General features: G+C 41.1%; 1 protein-coding gene across 1 annotated transcript in view; it reads right to left on the bottom strand.

The window, feature by feature from the left end:
* THADA (THADA armadillo repeat containing) overlaps positions 1-23,961 on the bottom strand; it is a 332,219-nt gene that overhangs the window by 290,895 nt on the left and 17,363 nt on the right. The window contains exons 14-18 of the mRNA XM_058668010.1: positions 18,657-18,780; positions 12,503-12,654; positions 10,877-11,087; positions 4,815-4,950; positions 4,392-4,528 (exon numbers count right to left, since the gene is read on the bottom strand). Of these exons, the coding sequence (XP_058523993.1) occupies positions 4,392-4,528; positions 4,815-4,950; positions 10,877-11,087; positions 12,503-12,654; positions 18,657-18,780 (760 nt within the window). The remainder of the gene's footprint in view (positions 1-4,391; positions 4,529-4,814; positions 4,951-10,876; positions 11,088-12,502; positions 12,655-18,656; positions 18,781-23,961) is intronic.

The following is a 23,961-nucleotide window of genomic DNA, read 5'->3' as shown; positions in this document are numbered from 1 at the left end:
TGCTCTTGTGCGCAGGAGCCTGAGCACCCTCCAACTTCCCACAAAGCAGAGGCAGATTTGTTTTTTCCCCCACAGAGCACAATGGTGTGGACTCCAAACAGTTTTTGTCAAGATAAAAAGGTACACAAATGAATTTGGAGCAGGAGGAAGGAGAGACTCCTCTCCCATTGTATTCCACTTGAGGTATTTCCCCCTCACAACAAGGTGAGAACCAAGGTAAAGAAAGAGATCTCAAAAACAGGGAGTGAGAGTACAATAGGGAGATAGATAGATAGATAGATGGAAAGAAGAGACAGAAAGAGAAAGGAAGGAAAGAAGGAAGGAAAAAAGCAAGCAAGAAAGAAGAAAGTTGGCAACTTGCTTCTCAGAGCTGGGAAAAATTAAAAAAAAAAAAAGTTGGACATTATCAACATTTTCTTTACTTCACCCTCCTTTCCTTCTTCCCTTTTACCATCTTCATCTGCTTCACCTTCTTCCTCATCCCCTTTTTCATCAAACATATTCCAATCCTTCACCACCATCTTAGCCTTCCCTTCTTCATCAGCAGTACCAAGTGCTACCAAAATAGATTGAGCCAAATATCCCCTTTCGTGACCTCTGCTGGCTGCTCCGCACTTGCGTGAGAATGGCCAGTGAACTGGTCAAGCTCTCTGCTTCCTCAGGCTCTCTCTCCTGATGCCTTTGTTCCATGTTTCACTGGAACATCATTCCGTCAAATTCACTTCAATTCTGGACAGAGGGTGCCAGGATCCCATTTTCAAAAAAAAAAAAAAATCGCAACAGATACTCTGTCTGTCTTTCCTTCTAACTCTTTCCAATAAATAAACAAAATTTAAACAGAACAAAAAAAGAGCAGATGGAAAATGGCACTGTACCACAGAGTATTAATCTTCCAGCTGCAATGCTGGCATACAACATGGACGCTGGTTTTTGTCCCAGGTTCTCTAAGTCCGATCCAACCCAATGCTAATGTGCCTGAAGCAGTGGAGGATGGCCCACCGATTTGTGCCCCTGCTACCTATATGGGAGACTTGGATGAAGCTCCTGGCTGCTGGCACCTGGCTTTGGCCTTGACCAGCCCCAGCCATGGAGGCAACCTGGGCAGTGAATGGATATCTCTATTACTCCGTGTGTGTGTGTGCGTGTGTGTGTGAGTGAGTGTCTGTCTTTCCTTCTAGCTGTTTCAAATAAATAAATCATTTAAAAAAAAAAAGGCAATTGATCCGAAATCAACCAACAACTCAGAGAACAGATACTTACTGTATATCTATTCTTTCTACTAAAATTGTAGCCACCAGGGGAAATAAAATGCTGTCAAGTTCATTCAACCAATATCTTTAATTTATTTGTTGTTTCTCTGAAATTGTGTCACCCAAACCCTTTCAACAGCCATAAAAATGTTACATTTGGCCCAATAACAAACCACACAACGCCAAGAAAAAAACTTGGAAATGATGGAATAAAATTTCCAGATCCTACCCATTCATTTTATGGCTCTCAAAGGATGCTTTTCTCAAGGAATTCCAAATACAAGGCAAACAACACAGGGGAAGAGCAGGAAAATGAAGACAATGAAAAAGCACAGGCTGCACTAAGGGAAACCCTATGAATCTGGACATGAGGTCTGGATATTTTAAAACTGCTAAGTAAAAAAGTGAATTTTTGCATACTACTCTATAGGCTCTACCCACATTATATGTCAGAAGTATCTGTGTACTTCTGATTCAGAATAGTCTGGTGTTTGCCTTACCCAAATATTAATCCTAAGATCATATATTCCTCATTCCACTATATTGTATAAGCTGTAAAACTGAAGAATCAAAATGAGGTATCTGGATAAGCATCAGACAAAATAAATGACTCTATTTCTCAGTATTATAAATTATTAGCAACCCTCTAATTTGTTTTGCATTTCCTATGAACCAGTGAAAAACTTAATAAAACTATTTTGAAGAAATGAAAATAAAAACAAAAATATCAAAATCCATGAGTTGTAGCAAAAACAGTACTGAAAGGGCTATTAATCCTATATTTTACATGAAGGCTGCTACCTTATATCAGAGAGACCTTATGCTATCTGTCTTTTTGGTACTGACTTACTTCACTGAGCATAGCGGTCTCTAGTCGGGACCATTTGGTTGCAAATGGTAGAATTCCATTCTTTTCAATGGGTGAGTAGTATTCCATGGAGTAGATGTACCATAGTTTCTTTATCCACTCCTTTTTTGATGGGCATGTGGGTTGTTTCCATGTCTTTGCTATTATAGATTGTGCTACTGTAAATACAGGATTACAGACCCCTTTTTCATATGCAGATCTCATGTCCTTTAGATATAATTGCAGCAGTGGTATAGCTGGACCATATGGCAGGTTTATTTTCAGTTCTCTTAGCACTGTCCTTACTGACGTCCACAGAATGGAGTCCACACATATTTAGCCAACTAATCTTTCACAAGAAAATTAAGACAATCCAGGCAAAAAGCCTGGTCTCTTCAACAAATGTTGTTGGGACAATTGGAAAACAGCCTGAAGAGGTAAGAAGCAAGATTGCCATCTGTCACGTTATACAAAAATCAACTCTAATTTGACCAAGGACCTAAACCTGCAACCAGAAATCTACCAACTATTAAAGGAAAACATAGGAAATACTCTAAAAGATATAGGAATGGGGAAAGACTTCTTTAAAGACACCAAAAAAGAAGTCAAAGCCAAAATAAACAAATGGGACTCAATCAAACTAAAAAGCTTCTGTACAGCAAAGGAAATGATCAACAAAGTGAAGAGGCAACCAATAGAATGGGAGAAAGTCTGCACACTACACAACCAATAGGGGACTAACATGCAGGATTTACAAAGAGCTGCAGAAACACAGCCATAGCAAAACAACCCTGTGAAGAAATGGGTGAAGGAAATGAACAGTTAGTTTTCAAAATAACAAATTCAAATGGCTAATATAGACACATGGAAAAATGCGTAGGCTCTCTAGCCATCACAGAGATACAAATAAAAACCACAATGAGGTTCCACCTAACTCCAGTGAGACTAGCCTACATTCAGAACTCTCCTAACAATACCTACTTGTGTGGATGTGGGGAGAAAGGTACGCTCCTTCACTGTTGGTGGGAGTGCACGCTAATACAACCAATTTGTGTTTAATAAAGAAAAAAATCCATGGTGGGAGGGTTTGGGGAGGGGTGGGAGAACCCAAGTATCTATGTAACTGTGTCACATAATACAATGTAATTAATGAAGTTAAATAATAAATAATTAAAAGGAAAAAAAAAGAAAAAAAAAAAGAAAAAAATCTAACATTTTCTGTGGAAAACACATAATTCTAGGTTAGCTTAATTAACAGCCCATAGTATTTCAATGTCTGGAACAGCAGGTGGGTGAACACGAAGCTCCCATTTGCACTCCAAAAGGTATTTATAAACTGCTTCAACACCAAATGTAACTATGATGTTTTCTGTATGTTCAAAGAAGTACTGTCCGTTTCTATATCACTTTAAACCCAATGTTTCAGGCCTATTACAGAACAGGATGTTCACCTAGGGCATCCGCAGCACTGAGCTAAGTTCCTACCCTTTCAAGAATTTGTTCCTTTAATGATTTATTCATTATCAACAAATTTTCTCATGGATCTACTTCTAGCAGGCACCGTACTTATGAGCACCAGAGATGAAAACCCAGACAAGATCTCTATTGTACACAACTGCATGACAGAAATCTCCTTGGAAGAGTAGTAAGGCACAACCTGGAGACAACACAAAAGATCTGGAGGGAGGTTACTGAAGTATTCTAAATTGGGAAGTTGGAGAAGGGTGGGAGTGGTACTAAAGTTAAGGATTCCAGTTTAACTCACTGTGAATTATGTGATTAGAAAAACTTAATTTGCAAATAACAACAAGGAAATGGCATTAAGAGTAAACCTGGGAATTGTCAGGAGGTCCCTGAGGAGTCCGAGCAAGACAGGATAAATAACTGGAGAAGGTGAGAAGATGGACACATCAAAGGAGCAACACAGAGAATGCGGAGATGGGCTGGGTAGGAGGAGAGAGACATATCAAGCAGCCGCAGGCCTCTGACCTGCAGAGGCAGCTCCGGCAGGATCACTCACAAAGAACAGCTTGGGAAGGAAGGAACAGACTAAAGTTCTTCAGTTCAGTTTGGGCATGTTGAGTGTTTCCATTCCTTTCTCTCCTTAATGAAATGGTCTTCGTCCATCAAATGGTCTTTCGCTATTCCAGACCTTAACATGTTTCCCTCACTGACAAACTCCATCACTGACTCATTTCATGTAATTTCTTCTTGATCCGTGAATTTAGTTTCTAAAAAGCAAAAGGAAAACCTAAGAATGAGAGTGCAGCACTGTGACACTCTTTGTTGCTGACCTGAATCAGTGTCCATGGGGATAAGACCCTCGGGGGAGGAACTCTGAATGACCGGGGACACCACAGCAGACAGCCTGTAGGATAGAGAGACGAGCTTCTCCACCACGGGTCTCCACTCACTCAGCAGCTGCAGGCGGCTGCAACGGGAATAGAGAGAAATTCAGACTCCAAGCAAAACAGGGCAATTACCCGATTCAAGGAGTTGAAGGAACTCATGTTTCAAAGTTGTGCAATACATGAAATATTTGGGACCTAAAAATATGTAGACACATGTGGACTTTTCAATCCACTTTCCAACTGTCTTTAGGGTAACAGACTCCTCTTCCAGAAGAAATTCCAGTAAGAAGCAGAAAAAAAAAACAAAAAAAAAGACTCAGACCCACATGCACATCTGAGACAAGCCACAGCTGTGGAGATGCTTACTTGAGGGATAACTTCCGCAAAGCTCCCGTTATGCAGTGAACTCGCCCATACATTGGAAAGGCTGCTGCCGCCTGAAGCAGAGAGTGTTCAGCCTTGGAGATCTCTTCCTCAAGATATTCCATTAAGCACTTAACAACTGGAAAAAGAAGGGGAAAAAAAAAACACAAACAAAGCAGGTTTAAAAACATTTATCACTTTGTGAACACTGAAACAGTTCCTAGGAAAACAGCCAATTCGACTGAAACTTACACTGGAAGTTTTGAAGCAAAAAGAGATCTTCCAAAACTATCCCCGCCCATTAGCCATTTCTACTTTGGGCAGAAATGAATGTCTTATTCCCTCACTTTCTGGATGCATTATAGCATTCACTCCGAATCACCCCTCCTACATGTCGCGTAGCTGGAGAATCAAAGCCCAGACCCATGTGGCATGTGTTATTTGGACAGCAGATGAGTTTTTTTAACAATGCATTCAGTGAAGGCCCCAGCACAGTAGTCTAGCAGCTAAAGTCCTTGGCTTGCAAGCACTGCGATCCCAAAAGGGCACTGGTTCTAATCCCAACCGCCCTGCTTCCCATCCAGCTCCCTGCTTGTAGCCTGGGAAATCAGTTGAAAACGGCCCAAAGCCTTGGGACCCTGCACCTGCATGGGAGACCAGGAAGAGACTCCAGGCTGTTGGCTTCGAGTTGGCTTAGCTCCAGCCACTGTAGTCACTTGGGGGGTGAATCAGCAGACGGAAGATCTTCCTCTCTGTCTCTCCTCCTCTCTGTATATCTGACTTTGCAATAAAAATAAAATAAATCTTAAAAAAGAATATCTTTAGTGAAAAACAAACTTGTACAATCACAAAATTTAAATTACCCAAGTTAATGGTTTTTAGTTTAATCTCATATATGTGCAACCATCCCAACAGTCCATTTCAGAACATTTACAAAGTTCCCTTTCTTCACAGAACACTCACCTATCAGCAGTCACTTCCCTCTACCCTCCACTACCCCACCCTCCCTCAGGACTCAGTAACCACTAATGTGTTTTCAATCTCTATGGACTTTATTCTAGACATAAGATACACACACAATTATGCAATAAGAAACATTCTTTTGTGACCAGCTTCTTTCACTTCACTAATGTCTTAAGCTCTTTCATACTAGAGCCATGTATCAACAATTCATTCCTTTTTATCGCTGAGCAACAGTCCTCTGTGATTACACAACATTGTATTTTACCCACTCATCACATGGTAGACTAGACAGTTTGCACTCTTTGTCTCCTAAGAATAAGACTGTTACAAACATTCGCGTACAAGCCCTTACGTGCACATGTTTTCACAGGCCTATCCTGGACTAAACTGGATCCTCTTCAGCATTGACACATTGAAGTCCCAACCTACAACATGGCAGTATCTGGAAACAGATCCTTCAGAGAGTAATGAGGCTTAGACCAGCTCGTGGCAACAATAACATGATGGGATTAGTGTCCCTGTTAGAGGAAAAGCAGACAGCAGAGTGTGCACATGTGTGCACTCAATCTCTCTGGGCCATGTGATCAACACAGTTAAGAAAAGGGCTGGCTGAGAGTGGGAAGAGGGACTATACCAAGAACTGAATCTGCCAGTAACTTGTTCTTACAACTGTCAACCTCCAGAACAGACACAGCTATCTCTTTATAACCCACCTGGCCTATGACATTTTGTGACAGCAGCCCAAGCCCACAAAGACCATGTCTAAGAGTGGAGGCGTGGTCATATGGCAACGCTAGGTTTGATTTTTTTAGGAACCAACAGACTGTTTTCAATAGCAGAAGTACTATTTTACAATCACATCAACTATACATGAGTCGTCTACTTTCTCCACATCCACATCAACACTTGTTATAACATATTTTATTCTCTTTCATTATAGTCATCACCCTGGGCATGGTCCTCACTGTGATTCTGATTGACATTTCAGCAAAAGTTAACGATATTGAGCAAATTTTCATGTTTATCACTCATTTGCATATGTTCTTTGGAGAAATGTCATTCAGATTCTGCCTTTAAAAATATTCTTAACTCTGGCCCAATGCAACAGCCTAGTGGCTAAAGTCCTCGCCTTGAATGCTCCGGGATCTCATATGATCTCCAGTTCTAATCCCAGCAGCTCCACTTGCCATCCAGCTCCCTACTTGTGGCCTGGAAAAACAGTAGAGGACAGCCCAAAGCCTTGGGGCCCTGCACCCATGAGGGACACCCGGGAGAAGCTCCGGGTTCCTTGCTTCAATCAGCACAGCTCCACCCACTGCAGTCACTTGAGGAGTGAACCATCGCCATCAGACGGAAGATCTTCCTGTCTCTTCTCCTCTCTGTATATCTGCCTTTCCAACAAAAATAAATAAATCTTTTAAAAAATATATTCTTAACTCATTTTATTAGTTGAAAATAATGTGAGTTCTTTATCAGATATAATATTTATAAATTCCAATTGTACAGGTGTCTTCACTTTAATGGCATTCTTTGACACACACAAGTTTCAAAACATTTACTTTTAAAGATTTTTTTTTTTCTTGGAAAAGCAGATTTACAAAGAGAAAGATCTTTCATTCACTGGTTCATTCCCCAAATGGCCACAACAGCCAGAGCCGAGCTGGATCCGAAGCCAGGATCCAGGAGCTTCTTCCGGATCTCCCATGTAAGTGCAGGGTCCCAAGGCTTTGGGCCATTCTCAACTGCTTTGCCAGATTACAAGCAGGGAGCGGGATGGGAACTGGAGCAGCCAGGACACAAACCAGTGTCTATAAGGTATCATGGCACGTGCAAGGTGAGGATTCAGCCCCAGAACTATCATACTGGGCCCAAAGTTTCAAATTTTGTTGAAGTCTATCTGTCTGGTATTTTTGTATGCTGCTTGTAATTAGAATCATAACTAGAATACCACTGTTTAACCCCAAATCATAAAAACTGAGACTCGTGTGTTCTTTCAAGGCTGCAGTGGTATGGCATGCTCATTCTCCCTCCACAGTCCAACACCAGCATCCCATTGGGGCACTAGTTTGAGTCTCAGATGTTCCACTCCCTATCCGGCTCCCTGTTGATGACTCGGAAAGGCAGTGGAGAAAAGTTCAAGTCCTTGGGCTCCTGCACCCATGTGGGAGACCCAGAGAAGGCTCTCAGCTCCTGGCTGCAGACTGGCTCAGCTCTGGTCACTGCAGCTATTTGGGGAATGAACCAGCAAAAGAAAGGCCACTCTCTGTTTCTCCTTCTCTCTCTATAAAATCTGCCTTTCAAAATAAATATGATTAAATCTTTAAAAAATACCCTGTTTCTGTTATGAAGGTTATTTCAGTCTAATAAACATGAAAATCTTTAAAAAAAAATCTTACAGCTTATAACAATTACATCTAGGTCTCTAATCCATTTTGAACTGATTTCTCTGTGTACAGTATGAAGTAGTGGATCCAATCTCATTCTTTGGTATGTGCTACTACACAACCTAGCACAGCAGTCTCCGCTACCTCATCAGGAGCGGAGAGTTGCCTTTTAAATTTTAGAGCTGTACTTAAGGAGAGTGGATATGTGGCACAGTGGTTCAGATGTCCACAGCCAATAGTTGGACGCCTACGTTGCAGTCCCTGCTTTACCTCCAATCCAGAGTCCTGCACAACAGAATACATGGGTCCCAGCCACCCTTGCAGGAGACATATATAGACACCTGGCTTCAGCCTGACCCAGCCCTGTCTACTGTGGGCATCCGAGGATTACCTCAGCAGATCTCTATCCATGTCTGCCTGTTTCTATCCCTCTTCATTTTCTGTCTCTTTCTCTGCTTTTCAAATAAATAATGTCTAAAAAAAATTCAAGTATTACCAGAAAAATGTAGAGCTTCTGTATATATAAAGAACTTCTCAACAGGTAAAACAATCCCATAGAAATACAAAGAAAGCACACAAACAGGCATTTTACACAGGGGAACAGGAAGTATAAAATAACTGTTAGTAATCAGAAAAATACCAGATGAAATTGATACTGATTTTTAAAAATTCTGCTGATGTTGTGATTTAACTCAGTTCTTACAAACCTGTAGCTGGGGATCAGCATTGTGGCACAGACAGTCAAGCTGCCCTCTATGACACCTGCATGCCACATGGGAACTGGCTAGAGATTCAGCTGCTCCACTTCTGATTCAGGTAGCTGCTAATGGTCTGGGAAAAGCAACAGAACAAGGCCAAGGGCTTGGGCCCTGTCACCCACATGGAAGATACAAAGAGTTCCTCATTCTTGGCTTCAGTCTGGCCCAGCTCTGGTGGTTGTGATCACGTGGAGAGTGAGCCAGTAGATTGAAGATCTCTCTGCCTGTCTTTTCCTCTATATAACTATGTCTTTCAAATTAATACAATAAATTGTAAATAAAAAAAGATACTTGCGGATGGGCATGTACTTTGAAAATATATTTGATGGGATCTTACACAATTGAATATTCACATACTTTTTTATAACCAGGTCCATTTTCTTTTGCCAAAGACTCTCACTGAGGTGCCTTAGAAAGTCTAAATGAAAAATGCTCACAGTGACATCATTTATTAAGAAAAAAGAGCCTGGCACGGTAGCCTAGCAGCTAAAATCCTCACTTTAAATGCACCGGGATCCCATATGGTCGCTGGTTCTAACCCCGGCGGTCCCACTTCCCTTCAAGCTCCCTGCTTGTGGCCAGAGAAAGCAGTCGAGGACAGCCCAACACCTTGGGACCCTGCACGCACGTGGGAGACCTGGAAGAGGTTCTGGGTTCCTGGCTTTGGATCGCTGCAGCTCCAACCGCTATGGCTGCTTGGGGAGTGAATCATCGGACAGAAGATCTTCCTGTCTCTCCTCCTCTCTCTATATATATGACTTCCCAATAAAAAAAATAAATGTTTAAAAAAATGAAAAAAAAAAAAAAAAAAGATGTTAAAAAAGAAAAATCCAGCACCTGAGAGCCGAGTATGAAGTGGGCAGGATCAGGCTGGAACTGAATCCAGGAATCCCCTGGGAATGAGGAAACCAATCCAACCACCTGAGCCAACACCGCTGCCTTCCATGGTTCCCACTGGCAAAAAGTCTGAGTCAGGTATAGGTACTTCAATACAGGACACAGCACCTTAAAATCACTACATCCATATCCTCTCCTCTATTGTTATTTAAGCATAATCTATTAAGAATTCTCTGCATGTCTGATGCATTTCACCAAGTTCTCCAATGTTTTTAACTGAAAGCCTTCATGGGAAGCATGTACTCCCTGCTCACCCTAACTGGAGTCCTCCTCAATGGTCCCTGAGGTAGCAGGAGTAGACAAGCATCCTGCTCTAAGGCACTGTAATCCCTCTATCCCCACTGACACAGCCAGACTCCCTTCCTTCCAACTGTGAGTTTTCCACTTCATGGCTTTTCCACCATCCTGCAAAGAACAGTTTTCAGCTTTCTGTACCTGACCTCCATTTTCAAAAGATGTTTTAACTACTTGAAAAGCAACATTTGAACTGCCACACCAAAGTACCTACTTCTGTTCACATCTGGTCTGACTTCCTATACCATTCCAAAATGTCTACCAGTATAAAATTAACTGCATGAATCCATAACACATATTTGTTGAGAATTACTAAATTTAAACCATGTCATTCCCTAGGTTTAAGAACTGGCTATATGGAAAAAGGAAGGTGCAAGGATGTGACAGTCAATTAGAACAGATAGCACAAAAAGGAAATCTGCTCTACAAAGAACTAACAAACATGCTCCGTTTACAGTTGCAGTAATTTTTCTGCAAAAACAAAAGAAAAAAAACACTTAGGGTGAAAGAGTTGATATTCTTTAAAACAGAGCTTTATTTATGTGCATTTGTGCATCTTTTAACAGGAATCCTCTGTTCAGAAACAAGTGTCACAGCTGAATAATCTGGTCATATGCATAGAACTCATTGTGCTCTTATATGCTGGTAAACTCCTGAATCCAAAACCGCAAAGTAAATGTTTAACCGTTAGATATTCTAACCAAACTAAGAGAGAGTAAGATAATGGTTTTGATAAATAAGAGCAAAAGGTCGTTTACTCAATACAAACCCATTAGTGTGTTCCTTTCCACCACAGCAGCGGACGTATTGCCACCTTTGCATGCAACTCGCTGGGTTAAGTAGGCAGGCAGAGATGACGGCAGAGCATCCTGCCAGATTAAGAAATTCAGCAAGTAGGAAGCTGTGACACAGTCATAGGGTTTGGGGCTTGTGCTGAGCTCCAAGGCTGCCTGGAACAAGCGTTCCAACTTCTCAGAATCCTAGAATAAAGCACATATGGTAATAGTCCCAGAAAGATTTCTTGGGTTTGATTTAAAACACTACTTGCCATATAAATAATATAAACATCTATTTCCTTTCTAAATGTTACTTTTCTTACAGTATTTAATAATTATTATGATGCAGTTCAGAGATAAAGGCCTTGAAAATAATTTCAACTGGAAAATTCAACAGTTTGTTCTTGTTTTTTTTCAAATGCCTTTTGCTTCCACAAAAATGTATTTTTTCCTCTTAGAAACTGTATGCCTATAGAGAGTACACTTCTCTTATCTCTGGGGATTAATGTTTCATGTGTGTGAAGGATTCCTGCCCTTCTTCTCCCCTCTCCCTTCCCATTCAGCTACTGCAATGGAAGCAAATACAAATCCAGTGGAAGGCTGCTCCTGGAGACACTCCAGGACACAGACACGGAAAACAAAGCTATGAGCTCAAGTTAGAAATTCTGTCTCAGGAACTCTCGATCCCCCCTCTCACAGAGGGGAATATGATCTGTACAAGACGGCATGAAGGACAGCTCACCGTAGGTCACAGGCATCGAGCACCTAGCAGGGTTCGCTTATCAGTTCACCTGCTGCTTGCTGGGAGTCCAGAAGCACCTTCTCTACATCATTTACACTGAGTCTCCTTGTCCACTAAGCAGGGAGACTATTTAAAAAGCTTCAAGTCATTGTAAGCAGTAAGTTTTAGTCAAATATTACATGTCCAAAGGAAAAAGGGAGTTAATCTCAGTTAACTAAAATTACCAATAACCTTAAACCTACTATCACCTATACACCCTTTTTTATCAAAGCAATAAGTAAAGCAAGGCCTGGCATTGCCACCATGCAACAGCTGGTAGAGCATGGCATCCCATATGAGTTGTGACATAGTGGGTAGAGCCACAGCATCCCATGTGAGCTAACGTTAGAGTCCCAGCTGCCCCACTTCTGATCTAGCCCCCTGCTAACATGCCTGGAAAACGAGCAAACTGTGAGATTGCCCAAGTGGTTGGGCTCCTGCACCTATGTGGGACAATAGGATAGCAGTTCCAAGCTTCAGCCTGCCACAGCCCCAGCTGCTCAGACCATATGGGAAATTAACCAGCAGAGATTTCTGGTTCTCCTTCTCTCTGTATACTCTGCCTTTCAAATAAATAAATAAACCTTTAAATAAATCCAAAAACACCCACTGAATATAGACTTTTTTTTTATACAATGTTTCCTCCTTTCACATCATCCCACAAAAGTAGAGGTATTGATGATGTATTGATAACACCTACACAAAACAGCAAATTTTTTTTAAAAAGGCAGAATCAAAGAACCTAGATAAATCTGAAATGATTCTTCCTTTATCTTCCAGTGAACCAGAAAATCTTCACATATATATTTTCACATGTGCACAGATAAAACACCAATACCTGAAACTGTACAGCTGTTTTTGACAACTTCATCAAAAGATCAAATGCTAAAATTTTCACATCTTCAAATGTGCTGGTAAAACATTCCATTAGTGTTTGGAAACGACCAACATCAATATCATCACTTATCTGATATACTGTCTGGACTCCATCTAAAGACAAAAAAAAAAAAAAGAAAGAAAGAACAGATTTAAAGATCTGAGAATGAACTAAAGCAAAGGGAAGGAAATCAGCCTCTTGAAGCTACCAGGTCAGACTTTCAGTCACACAGCACAACTTAACCCATAACGTCATAAAAGATTAAATTTTCCATTAACGTATTTCTTTAAATGGTAACATAACAAGTATTGTAGCTTTCCAAATACAAAGTGAACACTTTTTTTCTAAATTTTAAAACCACGTGATAATCTTAAGTCACTACTGAAAATTAACAAAAACAAATTTAGGAGCACATCTTATTCTAAAATGTTTATTCATTTTATTTACTTGGAAGGCAGAACAGATGGAGAAAGTTACATATCTTCCCTCCATCAGTTCACTCCCCATATGACTGCAATAGGGATAGGCCAGGACAAAGCCACAAGACAGGAATTCCATCCACTGCTCATCCATGGCTAGCAGGGACTCGAGCACTTGACTAAGCTTCTGCAGCCTCCCAGGTGCATTAGCAGACAGCTAGATCAGAAATAGACTAGCCGGAACTGGAACTGACACTGTGAGATGCAAGCATCACAAGCAGTGGCTTAAACCACTATACCATAACATCGTCCCTAGAAACCAATCTTCTTAAAAATATTCACAATTATACAGAGGGTGACAGAGAGGTATCTTCCAACCACTGACTCATTTCTCAATTGTCCTCAATAGTCACAATATCCGTGACTATTGAGGAACCCAGAAATTCATCAGGGTCTCTGACTCGGGTGGCAGGGGTCAAAGGTTTGGACCAACTTCTGCAGCTTCCCAGGGCTAATTATCAGAGAGGCAGATCAGAAGTGGAGCAGTCAGGACTAGAGCCAACATAAAACTTTCTGACCCAGAATCTAAAGTCATACCATATCTTAGGATGAACAACCATGACATCTCTATTGCTATGGTACAGCGCTGGGACAAATTCCATTTGATGGTAATGGATAGTATTTTTAACATACTGTTAGATTTGGTGCGCTGCTGTTTTGTGAAGTACTTTTGTTCCTATATTCATCAGGGTTACAGGTCTGTAATTTTCCTATGGTGTCTTTGCTGTCAGGGTAATAGCCTCATAGAATGAGTCAGGAGGTGTTCACTTTTCTGACTCAAAAAAGTCTGAGAAGGATTACTGTCAATTCATTAAATGTTTGGTAGAACTTGGCAGTGAAGCCACTCACAAGGGACTTTTCTTTGTTGGCAGGCTTGTAATTATTGATTCAATATCTTTACAAGTTAGAGATTAGCTCAAACTGCCTCTTTCTTTTGGAGTCTGTGATTTTCACATTTTAGCAATTTACCCATGACAAACACTTTTTACTTCTGTAAGAACAGAAATGGCCCTCTTCTCATTTCTGGCTTTAATTATTTACACCTTTTGTCTTTAGTTAAGACTTAAACAATTTTGTTGATTTTCAAGTTCTGGTTTCATTGATTCTATGTTCTCTTTCGATTCTCTATTTTGTTTATCTCTGTTCTAATCTCCATCATTTCCTTCCTTCTGCTAGTTTTGGGTGAAGTTTCTTCTTCTTTCCAGGTCGTTGAGGTGTAAAGTTAGGTTGTTGACTAGAAATCTTGATCTTCACTATAAACATTTGAAGCGATAAATTTTCCTATGAGCACTGCTTTTGCTGTGCTGTTTCTGTTCACATTTATCTTAAAGTATTTTCTAACTTCTTCTGTAACTTCTCTGACGAAGTTGTTCAAATCTGAAACCTTCAGAGACCAGAATAGGAAACAGCTAGCACTCTCCATCTTCCCAGATTAGAGAGCTCTAATCTCCCCTATTTTCTCTAAATATTTTGTCATAGAACTTACTTTCATCTGAAATTTAATGCATTACTTATTAACTACTGTAAGTTCTGGGGGTGGACACTTGCCTCAACAGTTAAGTCACCACATGGGATGCCTGTGCCCTGTAGCAGAATGCCTGGTTCAAGTCCAAGCTCCTTGGCTTCCAATTCCTGCTAGTGCGTATCCCGAGAGGCAGCAGAGGATGGCTCAAGTGCTCGGTCCCTACCATCCATACTGGAGACCCAGATGGAATGCTGCACTTACTGCCTCAAACCTGGCCCAGCCTTGGCTGCTATAAGCATCTGCAGCGTATAAAGGCAAATGGAAAATCTCTCACCTTGTTGTCTCTTTGCCTTTCAAATAAAATGCAAATAAATAACTTTTTAAATTGTAAGTTCTAAAAACAGAAAGCATGTTGTTTTATACAACCCATTACCCTTGAAATTAAATAAACATTTAAAATAAAACATACTAAATAAAGGGGCCAGCATTGTGGCACAGTGTGTAAATTTGCTGCCTGTGAAGCCAACATCCCATAGGGACCAGTTCATCTGCTCCACTTCCAATCCAGCTCTCCACTAATGGCCTGGGAAAAGCAGCAGAACACAGCCCAAGCATTTAGGCCCCGGTCATCCATTTAGGCCCCGGTCATCCAGATGAAGCTTCCGGCTTCTGGTCTCACCCTGATGCAGCTCTGGTCACTACAACCTTCAAGGTAGTGAACCAGTAGATGCAAAGTATCTCATCTCTCTGCCTCTCCCTCTCTAACTCTTGATTTTTAATAATCTCAAAAAATATACATTATAGGGGCCAGTGTCATGATGTAGGCAGGCTAATCCTCCAACTGCAGCACAGGTACATCATAAGGGTGCCAGTTCATGTCCCAGCTACTCCACTTCCAGCTTCCTGCTTATGGCCTGGGAAAGCAGCAAAGAATGGCCCCCAAGTACTTAGGCCACTTCACCTAACTTAGGAAACCAAGAGAAGGCTCCTGTTCCCAGCTTTGGATCAGCTCAGCCTCAGCTGTTCCAGCCATTTAGGGACACTACCTGAGGTTAGAAAACCTCTGTCTCTCCTTCTCTCTATAACTTTGCCTTTCAAATAAAAAAAAAAAAAAATCTTTAAACACACACACACACACATACTATATACATACTAAAACAAAAACTAAGTTAGTATTTCCCAAACAAAACCTTTTTTTAAAAATGATGTTTACATAGTTGATTAGGGTGAGAAAGGTTAAAGATTAGGAGACAGTGGGCAAGACCATTATTTCCAAATTTTCTTTTTCTTCCTCCTGTATCTGGGGGAAAGGTAAAGGGAGAAGCCGCACCCAACCACCCAACTGCCTCAGTACCCAGGTGTAGGAATGGCCACCCGATATCATCCCAGGGTCCCCAATGTGGCGCATACTCCAAGGGTTCTGCTTAAGTGGTTTGATAGCCAAATAAACCCTTTTAATCTAATTGCAGAATACATTTTTTTTTTTGCCATGAATGCTGTGACATCTGATTCTACCTAAGAATATGCATGCAGCTTATTCTTCTTAGTCCCAGGAATACTTTAGGAAAGGCAACAACTATTTTGTCTAATATAAAATCATAATCCATCTATTAAATAAACCTGCCACACTTGTAATGAAAGATGACTTTCCAATCATAGTATGTCTGGCACCATCTTCCTTCCAAATTGCTTATGTAATATAGTAACTACAGCATTAGTTCCTGTCCAATTATATGTGATTTACTCATTAAGATAATTCAAATTTTCCACTTATAAAGTAACATGTATTTAATATATTAAAATACACATCCAGACTACAGAGTTACTGACATAATTATGCCTACTATAATTTCCCCATACACAAATACAGCTATAAGTACATGAAATGTGCAGAGAACTTTGTTAAATAATCACTCAGGTCAAAATTTGCAAGCAAAGCAAAATGTGATAATGATATCTTGGATGCAACGTTACTATTTAGTTTGTCGCATCTTTTTTTTCATATCTTCTCTAGAATCAAAGCTATCCAGCTGATCCAACAATTTCAGTATTGTTCCAATATCATGAATTTTATCAATAAAAAATGATGGATGGTGCATGTTCTTCAGCAATGTGAAACAATTCCCAAATGAGCTTGGGCCCACCTTCTAGGTACTTCTAAGTTCCATAAAGCAATGAAAGGTTGGCTTTCCTTTGCTTTGGCCAGCAAGATTTTATCTGTGACAGGTGGACCACAGAGAATGAAGGGCTATATTCTCATCTCTTGGTGATATTCTGGATAGGTAAGAGAAAGCTCCACAAATTTCTTAATTTCCTGGATTTGGTTCTCCAATTCCACAGTATCAGCACTAGTCTCTCAGTGGGTATTTCTCACCTTCATCACTGAGACTACAGGATTCATATCATCCATTGGAATCCCATTACTATCCTCTCAAATACATAAATCTTTAGGGCCAGAGCCGTGGCACAGCAGGCTAAGTTTACAGTGCCAGCATCTGATACGGGCACCAATTCATGGCACAGCAGGCTAAGTTTACAGTGCCAGCATCCGACATGGGCATCAGTTCATGTCCCAGCTGCTCTATTTCAGTTCAGCCCCCTGATTACGGCCTGAGAAAGCAGTAGAGGATGTCCCAAGTGCTTGCACCCCTGCACCTAAATAGGAAACCTGAAAGCAGTTCCTGACTCCTGGCTCCTGGCTTCAGGATGGCTCAGCTCTGACCATTGTGGCCATTTGGGAGTACACCAGTGGAAGAAAAACTTCTCTCGCTTCTTGGTAACTCTGCCTTTCAAATGAAAATAAAGCTTAAAAAAAAAATACTTCCCAATATGATGCCTTGAAAAAACAGCATTTCACTTAGCCAAAATTCTTAACAAGAATATGTAACGCAAACAAAATGATGAGGGAAAATGAGACAGTGTCCTAAGACATATTCTTCCAAAATGTTAATGACATGAAATAAGAAACCTTCCAATTTAAAGGAGGTTAACAAGACTTAACAATGAAATGTAACTTATGATCTAGGATTGGGTTCTAGATTGTGGGAACATTTCATGGGCCATACTTGGTGGAGTTTTCATGCTTTTGCTTTTGTTTTTTGCGGGGAGGGTAACTGGCAAAATCTGAATATGAAATGTATACTTAATGACAGCACTGCATCAACATGAAATGTCCTGAATTTGCTCACTGTGTTATGGTTGCAACATTAATTAAGAAACAAACAGATAAAAATAAATCCATTGATCCAGGTAAAAAAGATACAAGGGTTTTTAACAAACAATACTTGGAACTTTGCTACTACTTTGAATTTCTTCCAAAATAAAAACTTGAAAGTTTTTCCTCAAATGAGGCAAACCTGCCTTTGCATTAATTAATTCTTTTCTTCCCATCAGCAATTTGCATTTTGCCTAATAACTGCAAATAAAAGAGAATTCAACTACAATGTGAAGTTCTCTGGTCCTCAGGTCATGTCAGCTAAAGAGCTGCAGTTTGGCAAGGTATTTTCCAGTGGACCACAATCAAAGAACACTGAACATAGCAAGAAATCAACATTAAAACAGAGAGACACTCATTTATGGAGATAAAGAGAATTATTTTTTGTTGAAAAGGAAAAAAAATATTCAAAGGGGGATGTTAAATGCCTATGTTCTTGAGCACTTCTCAAAAGGAAAACAACCAGTGTCATTAACCCAGAATGCCTGGAAATGACTTCCTTACATTGTCTTTCTGAAACCCGGTCTGGAGTTTATGAAACGGAGACTGCACCAGGGAAATCCCAGGTTAACCACAGAGGCCCACTGAGGCCTGTGACACACAAGAGAGATGATTATTCTAATTTTTAAAACTTAAATACAGCAGTCAGTATTTCAAAAACAGAAAAAAAAACACAAATACACACACACACAAATCTAATTTGAGAGGTAAGAATAGGAATTCTTCCTGTAGCAAGAAGAGTCCATGCAAACTGTGGATCTGCATGAGCGACAATCCACAGGAAGGAAGACAGTCTCTCTTCCATCTGTTCTTCATTGGCAAACTAAAAATTATACAGCAAGAATGAAACCTCCCACATCTAAAGAAAAGACAACAGAACTAAAACTGCAAGTAAAGCATAATGTGAAGAGGATGAACAACAAAAAAGCTTTCCTCAATTATTACTGGAAAACATACCTTCTTGAACAGGAAAAACGTCAGCTATTGAGTCTAAAATGGTTAAAGCTGAAAATCTAGTGGAGTAGGAAGACCCAGGAAACAATGCTTCAAAAAGACTGTCACAAATAGATGACATAAATTTCTAGAAACAGAAAATAAATAAAATTGAGTTAATTCACAATAGGCTACCTTAAGGGAATCATCTTTAAGAACGTGTGCTCTGCTTGTATCTGAATAGAGATGTTAAAAAAAAATACCGGTCTGCCTGTCATTTCCAGCTTTTCAGAAGAACTAGATGTTTTAAATGGGCTAGTTTCACAGCAACCAGCACTTCCAGAAAAAGATTAGGCCCCTTTTGCTATGACCTGCAGTTGTGGTCGTATGTTCTATGAGCGGAAAAAAAAGTGTCACTGTGGAAAAATGTGCTGTTTACGGAATGTCTACAAGCACTATGCTGTTTGTGAAACCTCAGGAGACAATCTTCAAAAGCCGTCTGTAAACAGCCTAGCAGCCTTGCAGTCGCATCTCTCAGCTCCGGAGTTTCCAAAAGAAACAGATCTCCTCACCGTCTTTTATGAGCAGAGAATTACAAAGGCAGAAGTAGTCACACAAGAAGTACAGCAGACAGCCAGGACACATGGGTGTCAACCTTTTTCTTTTGTTTTGAAGATGCAATTGTCTTCACCTGAAAGGCAGATGTTTAGAAAGGAGAGACAGAGAGAGGTGCTACATCCAGTGGTCCACTCCCCAAAAGGCCACAATGGCTGAAGCAGAGCCTGTCCGAAGCTTGGAGCCGGGAGCTTCCTCATTGGGCGTAGAGGCGTAAGAACACGGGTTATCCTTTGCTGTCCTCCCAGGCCACAAGCAGAGAACTGAATCAGAAGTGGAACAGCCAAGACCTGAATGGTGCCCATAGGTACCTGCTGGTGCCACAGGTGGAGGATTAACCCATACGCTGCTGCTCCAGTCCCATTAGCTCTTAATCAAGGGAAAGAAGAACAGAAGAAAAACATGTGGCCAACCCAAAGCAACCTCTAAGTCAGTAGCCAGGAAGCAGGCTGATTGAACCTCAACCAGGACGCGTTACTTCCCCACGGCAGCCAGTTACTTCCAAACTCAGTTTCTAGCACAGTGGCACGGTCAGTTTTCCTCAAAAGGTCTACAGCTTATACAGCAGCCAGCTTGGGTAGCAGGTGACAAGGAAACTGGGGCCTTGGGAAGGGGCACACAAAAGATTCCTAACTGAAACCCCTTACAAGCTTCCACTCACAGCCAATCTTAGGGGATCAGAGAAAGGACAGAAAGTCTCCCAAGTTTGCAGCATACCAGCATCACAGATCTAGGTACACCTAGGTAGAGCATCTTCAAAGTCGGACCTATACAAACCCCTGAAAGACACTCTGCAGCATGCAGCAGCCATCACAAACAAAGGGCCTAGATACCACACTTTGCTTCGGGGTTTCCTTCTATACCTTATTTTTTCTTGATCTTTACCTTATACACCCCATGTTATCTCCCAGGAGAGAAGTCAGTTCACATATAACGCTAGTGTTCAAGATGTTTATATCACACCCACAAGAAATATATATAACTCTGCATTTCATACAAACTAAATCTAAGGTTGAAAAAAAAATTCTTGATGAATGGCTGTGCATGGGAAGGAGATAACTACATTTCATTACTGTATCTTACCTTTAACTTGAGATACACTGTCCCATTGCCAGTGCTAACATAAAACTGCTCTCAATCCTCACTTCATATACTTGTTCTATTCACCTGTTGTTTCTACTATTGCCTAGATACTATCAAATATGTTGATTTTCCTTCGTCAGAATAATAGTAGGATAGTCAGGTATTCAGTCTATTTATTAAGACCAAGGTTAAGACACTTATCTGCCACACTGGAGACTCTGGGTAACATACCCAGCTACGTTCCCGATTCCAGTTTCCTGCTAAAGCACAACCTGACAGCAGCAGGTGTTGGCTCGTGTAAATGAGTTCCTATCACTTATATTAAAGATTAGATTGAGAGGCCAGCACAGTGGTTAGCTAGCTATTCTTGCAGGGCCAGCAACCCACATGGGCCCCATTTGTGTCCCAGCTACTCCACTTCCAATCCAGTTCTCTGCTTATGATCTGGGAAAGCAGCAGAGGGTGGCTCAAGACCTTGGGCCCCTGCACCCACATGGAAGACCCGGAAGAAGCTCCTGGCTTCTGGCACCTGGCACCTGGCTTCAGTTCAGCTTGGTTCTAGCCGTTGCAGCCATTTAGGGCATTAACTAGCAAATGGAAGATCTCTGTCTCTCTTTTCTCTAAAATCTGCCTTTCAATTAAAATAAATCAATCCTTTAATAAAATAAAGAAACTAGATTGAGTTCCTAGTTCCCAGCTTCAGCTTCAGCCTAACTCCACCAGTCATGGGCATCTTGGAAGTAAACCAGCACAAGGCAGCTCTGTTTTCAACTATCAAATAAATAAACACACAAAAACAAATAACACTTGGAGACAAAGGTGTTCAGCTTACTGAAGTATACAGGAAACAAAGAGGATGCTATTTCAGTGATACTGCAATTCAAATGTAACCACAAGTTCTAGAATGCTGGAAGGAGCAAGTGAAGCTGCCTCCAAGCCTGCTGATTTCTGTCACTGAAATGATAATCACTATTATCTGACAACTGGGAAAAAAAATCTACCTGGTCCTAAATACTGACCTGCTGCTTTTTAAAGCCTTTATTCTTTTCATTCATCTTAGTAAGTCCTGCCTCTTCACACAACAAATACAAAGCATATTAAACTCGCTTGATCATTGGACCTGACATTCTTCCCCATAAAGTATATAAGGACTTCCATAAATCCTTCCTTTGCAGCATCCATAAGGACTACAATTCTTATTCTAGCCCAAACAAGGAGGAAAAAACAGATATTTTTAGGAAAAACAGGATCCAAAAAACAGCCTCCAATTTGTACCAAAGCTATATAGTATTATTTCCCTTATCAATCCTCAAAAGCATGTGACATTTTAAGTTTCAAAATGACCAAAGAAATACTTAGCACATACAACCTGACAAATTTAGTTATAATGACATAACTCATACAAAGATCCAACTATTCTCCTTTGTTCTACCTGCCCCTTGGAAACTACTGGTCTACCACTCTGTTTACATTAACGGTAAGAAAATGAACTGTTAACAAATATAACTTTTAAAAACCAAAATGCCCAGGATTAAGTCTTCCTTGTTTCTCTTTCTTTCTCTCTCTCCTTTTCTTTTTTTTTTTTAAAGAATAGGGGGACCAGTGTGGTGGCCTAGTGGTTGGTCTAGTCCTGGCAGCCCTGCTTCCCATTCAGTCCCTGCTTATTACCTGGAAAGCAATTGAGGACAGCCCAAAGCCTGGGTTCCTGCACCTGAGTGGGAGACCCAGATGAAGCTCTCCAGGCTCCTGGCTTCGGATCAGCTCAACTTCAGCCATTGTGGTCACTTTGGGAGTGAATCATTGGACAGCAGATACTCCTCTCTGCCTCTCCTCTTCTCTGTATATCTGACTTTGCAATAAAAAAATAAAATCTTTAAAAAAAAGAACGGGACATGGGCCCAGTGCAGTACCCTAGTGACTAAAGTCCTCACCTTGCATGCGCCAGTATCCCATATAGCTGCCAGTTCTAACCCCTGCGGACCTGCTTCCCATCCGTGCTTCTGGCCTGGGAAAACAGTCAAGGACAGACAAAGCCTTGGGAACCTGCACCTGTGTGGGAGACCCAGAAGCTGCACCTGGGTCCTGGCTTCAAATTGGCTCAGTTCCAGGCATTGCAGCCATTTGGGGAGTAAACTAGCAGATGAAAGATCTTTCTTTCTCTCTCTCCTCTCTTTAAATTTGACTTTCCAATAAAAAACAAATCTTAAAAATAAAATAAGAATGGGGCAGACAGTGAGATATAGCCAAGTTAGGCTGCTAAGATGTCCACTACCTATATTAGAGTACGATACCACTCGATCCTCGACTTCCAACCCTGCTTCCTTTTAATGCATCTGGGAACAGAGGATGGTCCCAATACTTGGGTTCCTGTAACTCACATGACCTAGCCTGACCTAGTCCAGGCTATTTCAAACATTTGGGGAGTGAAACAAAGCAGAGACCATCTCTCCCTTCCCCTGTCCTGGCTTCCTCTTTCTTTCTCTGATTCTGCCTCTCCAATAAAAAATATTTTGAGAGACAATTTCTGTGTAAGACTAAGAGAAACACTGCAAGGAAAGCCTGATTTCTCAGCATTCTATTAACACTGTGCCTCCACATAGCCTACAAACAGCCCTAGTCCCAAGGAAGACTAGACCATTCCTGCATTTATTTCTCTGTTGAAGAACATGTAACTTTGGGGATTTATCTTACCTAAGTTCTAAGCGTTCATTATTTTGTTCATTCTATTCAGACTCACAGGAATAAGACAATTACTGAAAAATGTCCCAGTTAAACCAGTTTTTTTTAAATAACAGGCAATTTTTAAAAAAGATTTGTTTATTTTTATTACAAAGTCAGATATACAAAGAGGAGGAGAGACAGAGAGGAAGATCTTCCGTCCGATGATTCATTCCCCAAGAGACCGCAACAGCCGGTTCTGCGCCAACTCGAAGCCAGGAGCCAGGAGCTCTTCCAGGTCTTCCACACGGGTACAGGATCCCAAGGCTTTGGGCCATTTTCAACTGATTTCCCAGGCCACAAGCAGGGAGCTGGATGGGATGTGGAGCCGTCGGGACTAGAACCGGCGCCCACATGGGATCCTGGCGCGTTCAAGGCAAGGACTCTAGCCGCTAGGCCATGCCGCCAGGCCCAGTATTCACTTTAAAACATAACACATTTATACTTAAAAAATTATCTTGCCCTTACTCTATTGCCCTTTGTATTTGCAGACCTCGCCTTTCTTTCCTACAGACTGTAATGAAAATGGGGACTGCAAGCACAACTAACCTTAGATTTCTTTTTTTTTTTTTTTTGATTTGTTTTATTTTTATTGGAAGGTCAGATACACAGAAAGGAGGAGAGACAGAGAGGAAGATCTTCCATCCGATGATTCACTCCCCAAGCAGCCACAAAGGCCAGAGCTGAGCCAATCCAAAGCCAGGAGCCCGGAGCCTCTTCCAGGTCTCCCTCGCGGGTGCAGGGTCCCAAAGCTTTGGGCTGTCCTGCTTTCCCAGGCCACAAGCAGGGAGCTGGATGGGAAGTGGAATTGCTGGGATTAGAACCAGGGGCCATATAGCATCCCGGGGCGTTCAAGGCAAGGACTTTAGCCACTAGGCTACTGAGCCAGGCCTTAAGTTTAGATTTCTAATCG

This window comes from Ochotona princeps, chromosome 8 (assembly GCF_030435755.1).
Source record: "Ochotona princeps isolate mOchPri1 chromosome 8, mOchPri1.hap1, whole genome shotgun sequence".
Lineage (NCBI taxonomy): Eukaryota > Metazoa > Chordata > Mammalia > Lagomorpha > Ochotonidae > Ochotona > Ochotona princeps.
Note: the sequence above shows the minus strand (reverse complement) of the source record. Positions and strands in the feature narration are given on the sequence as shown.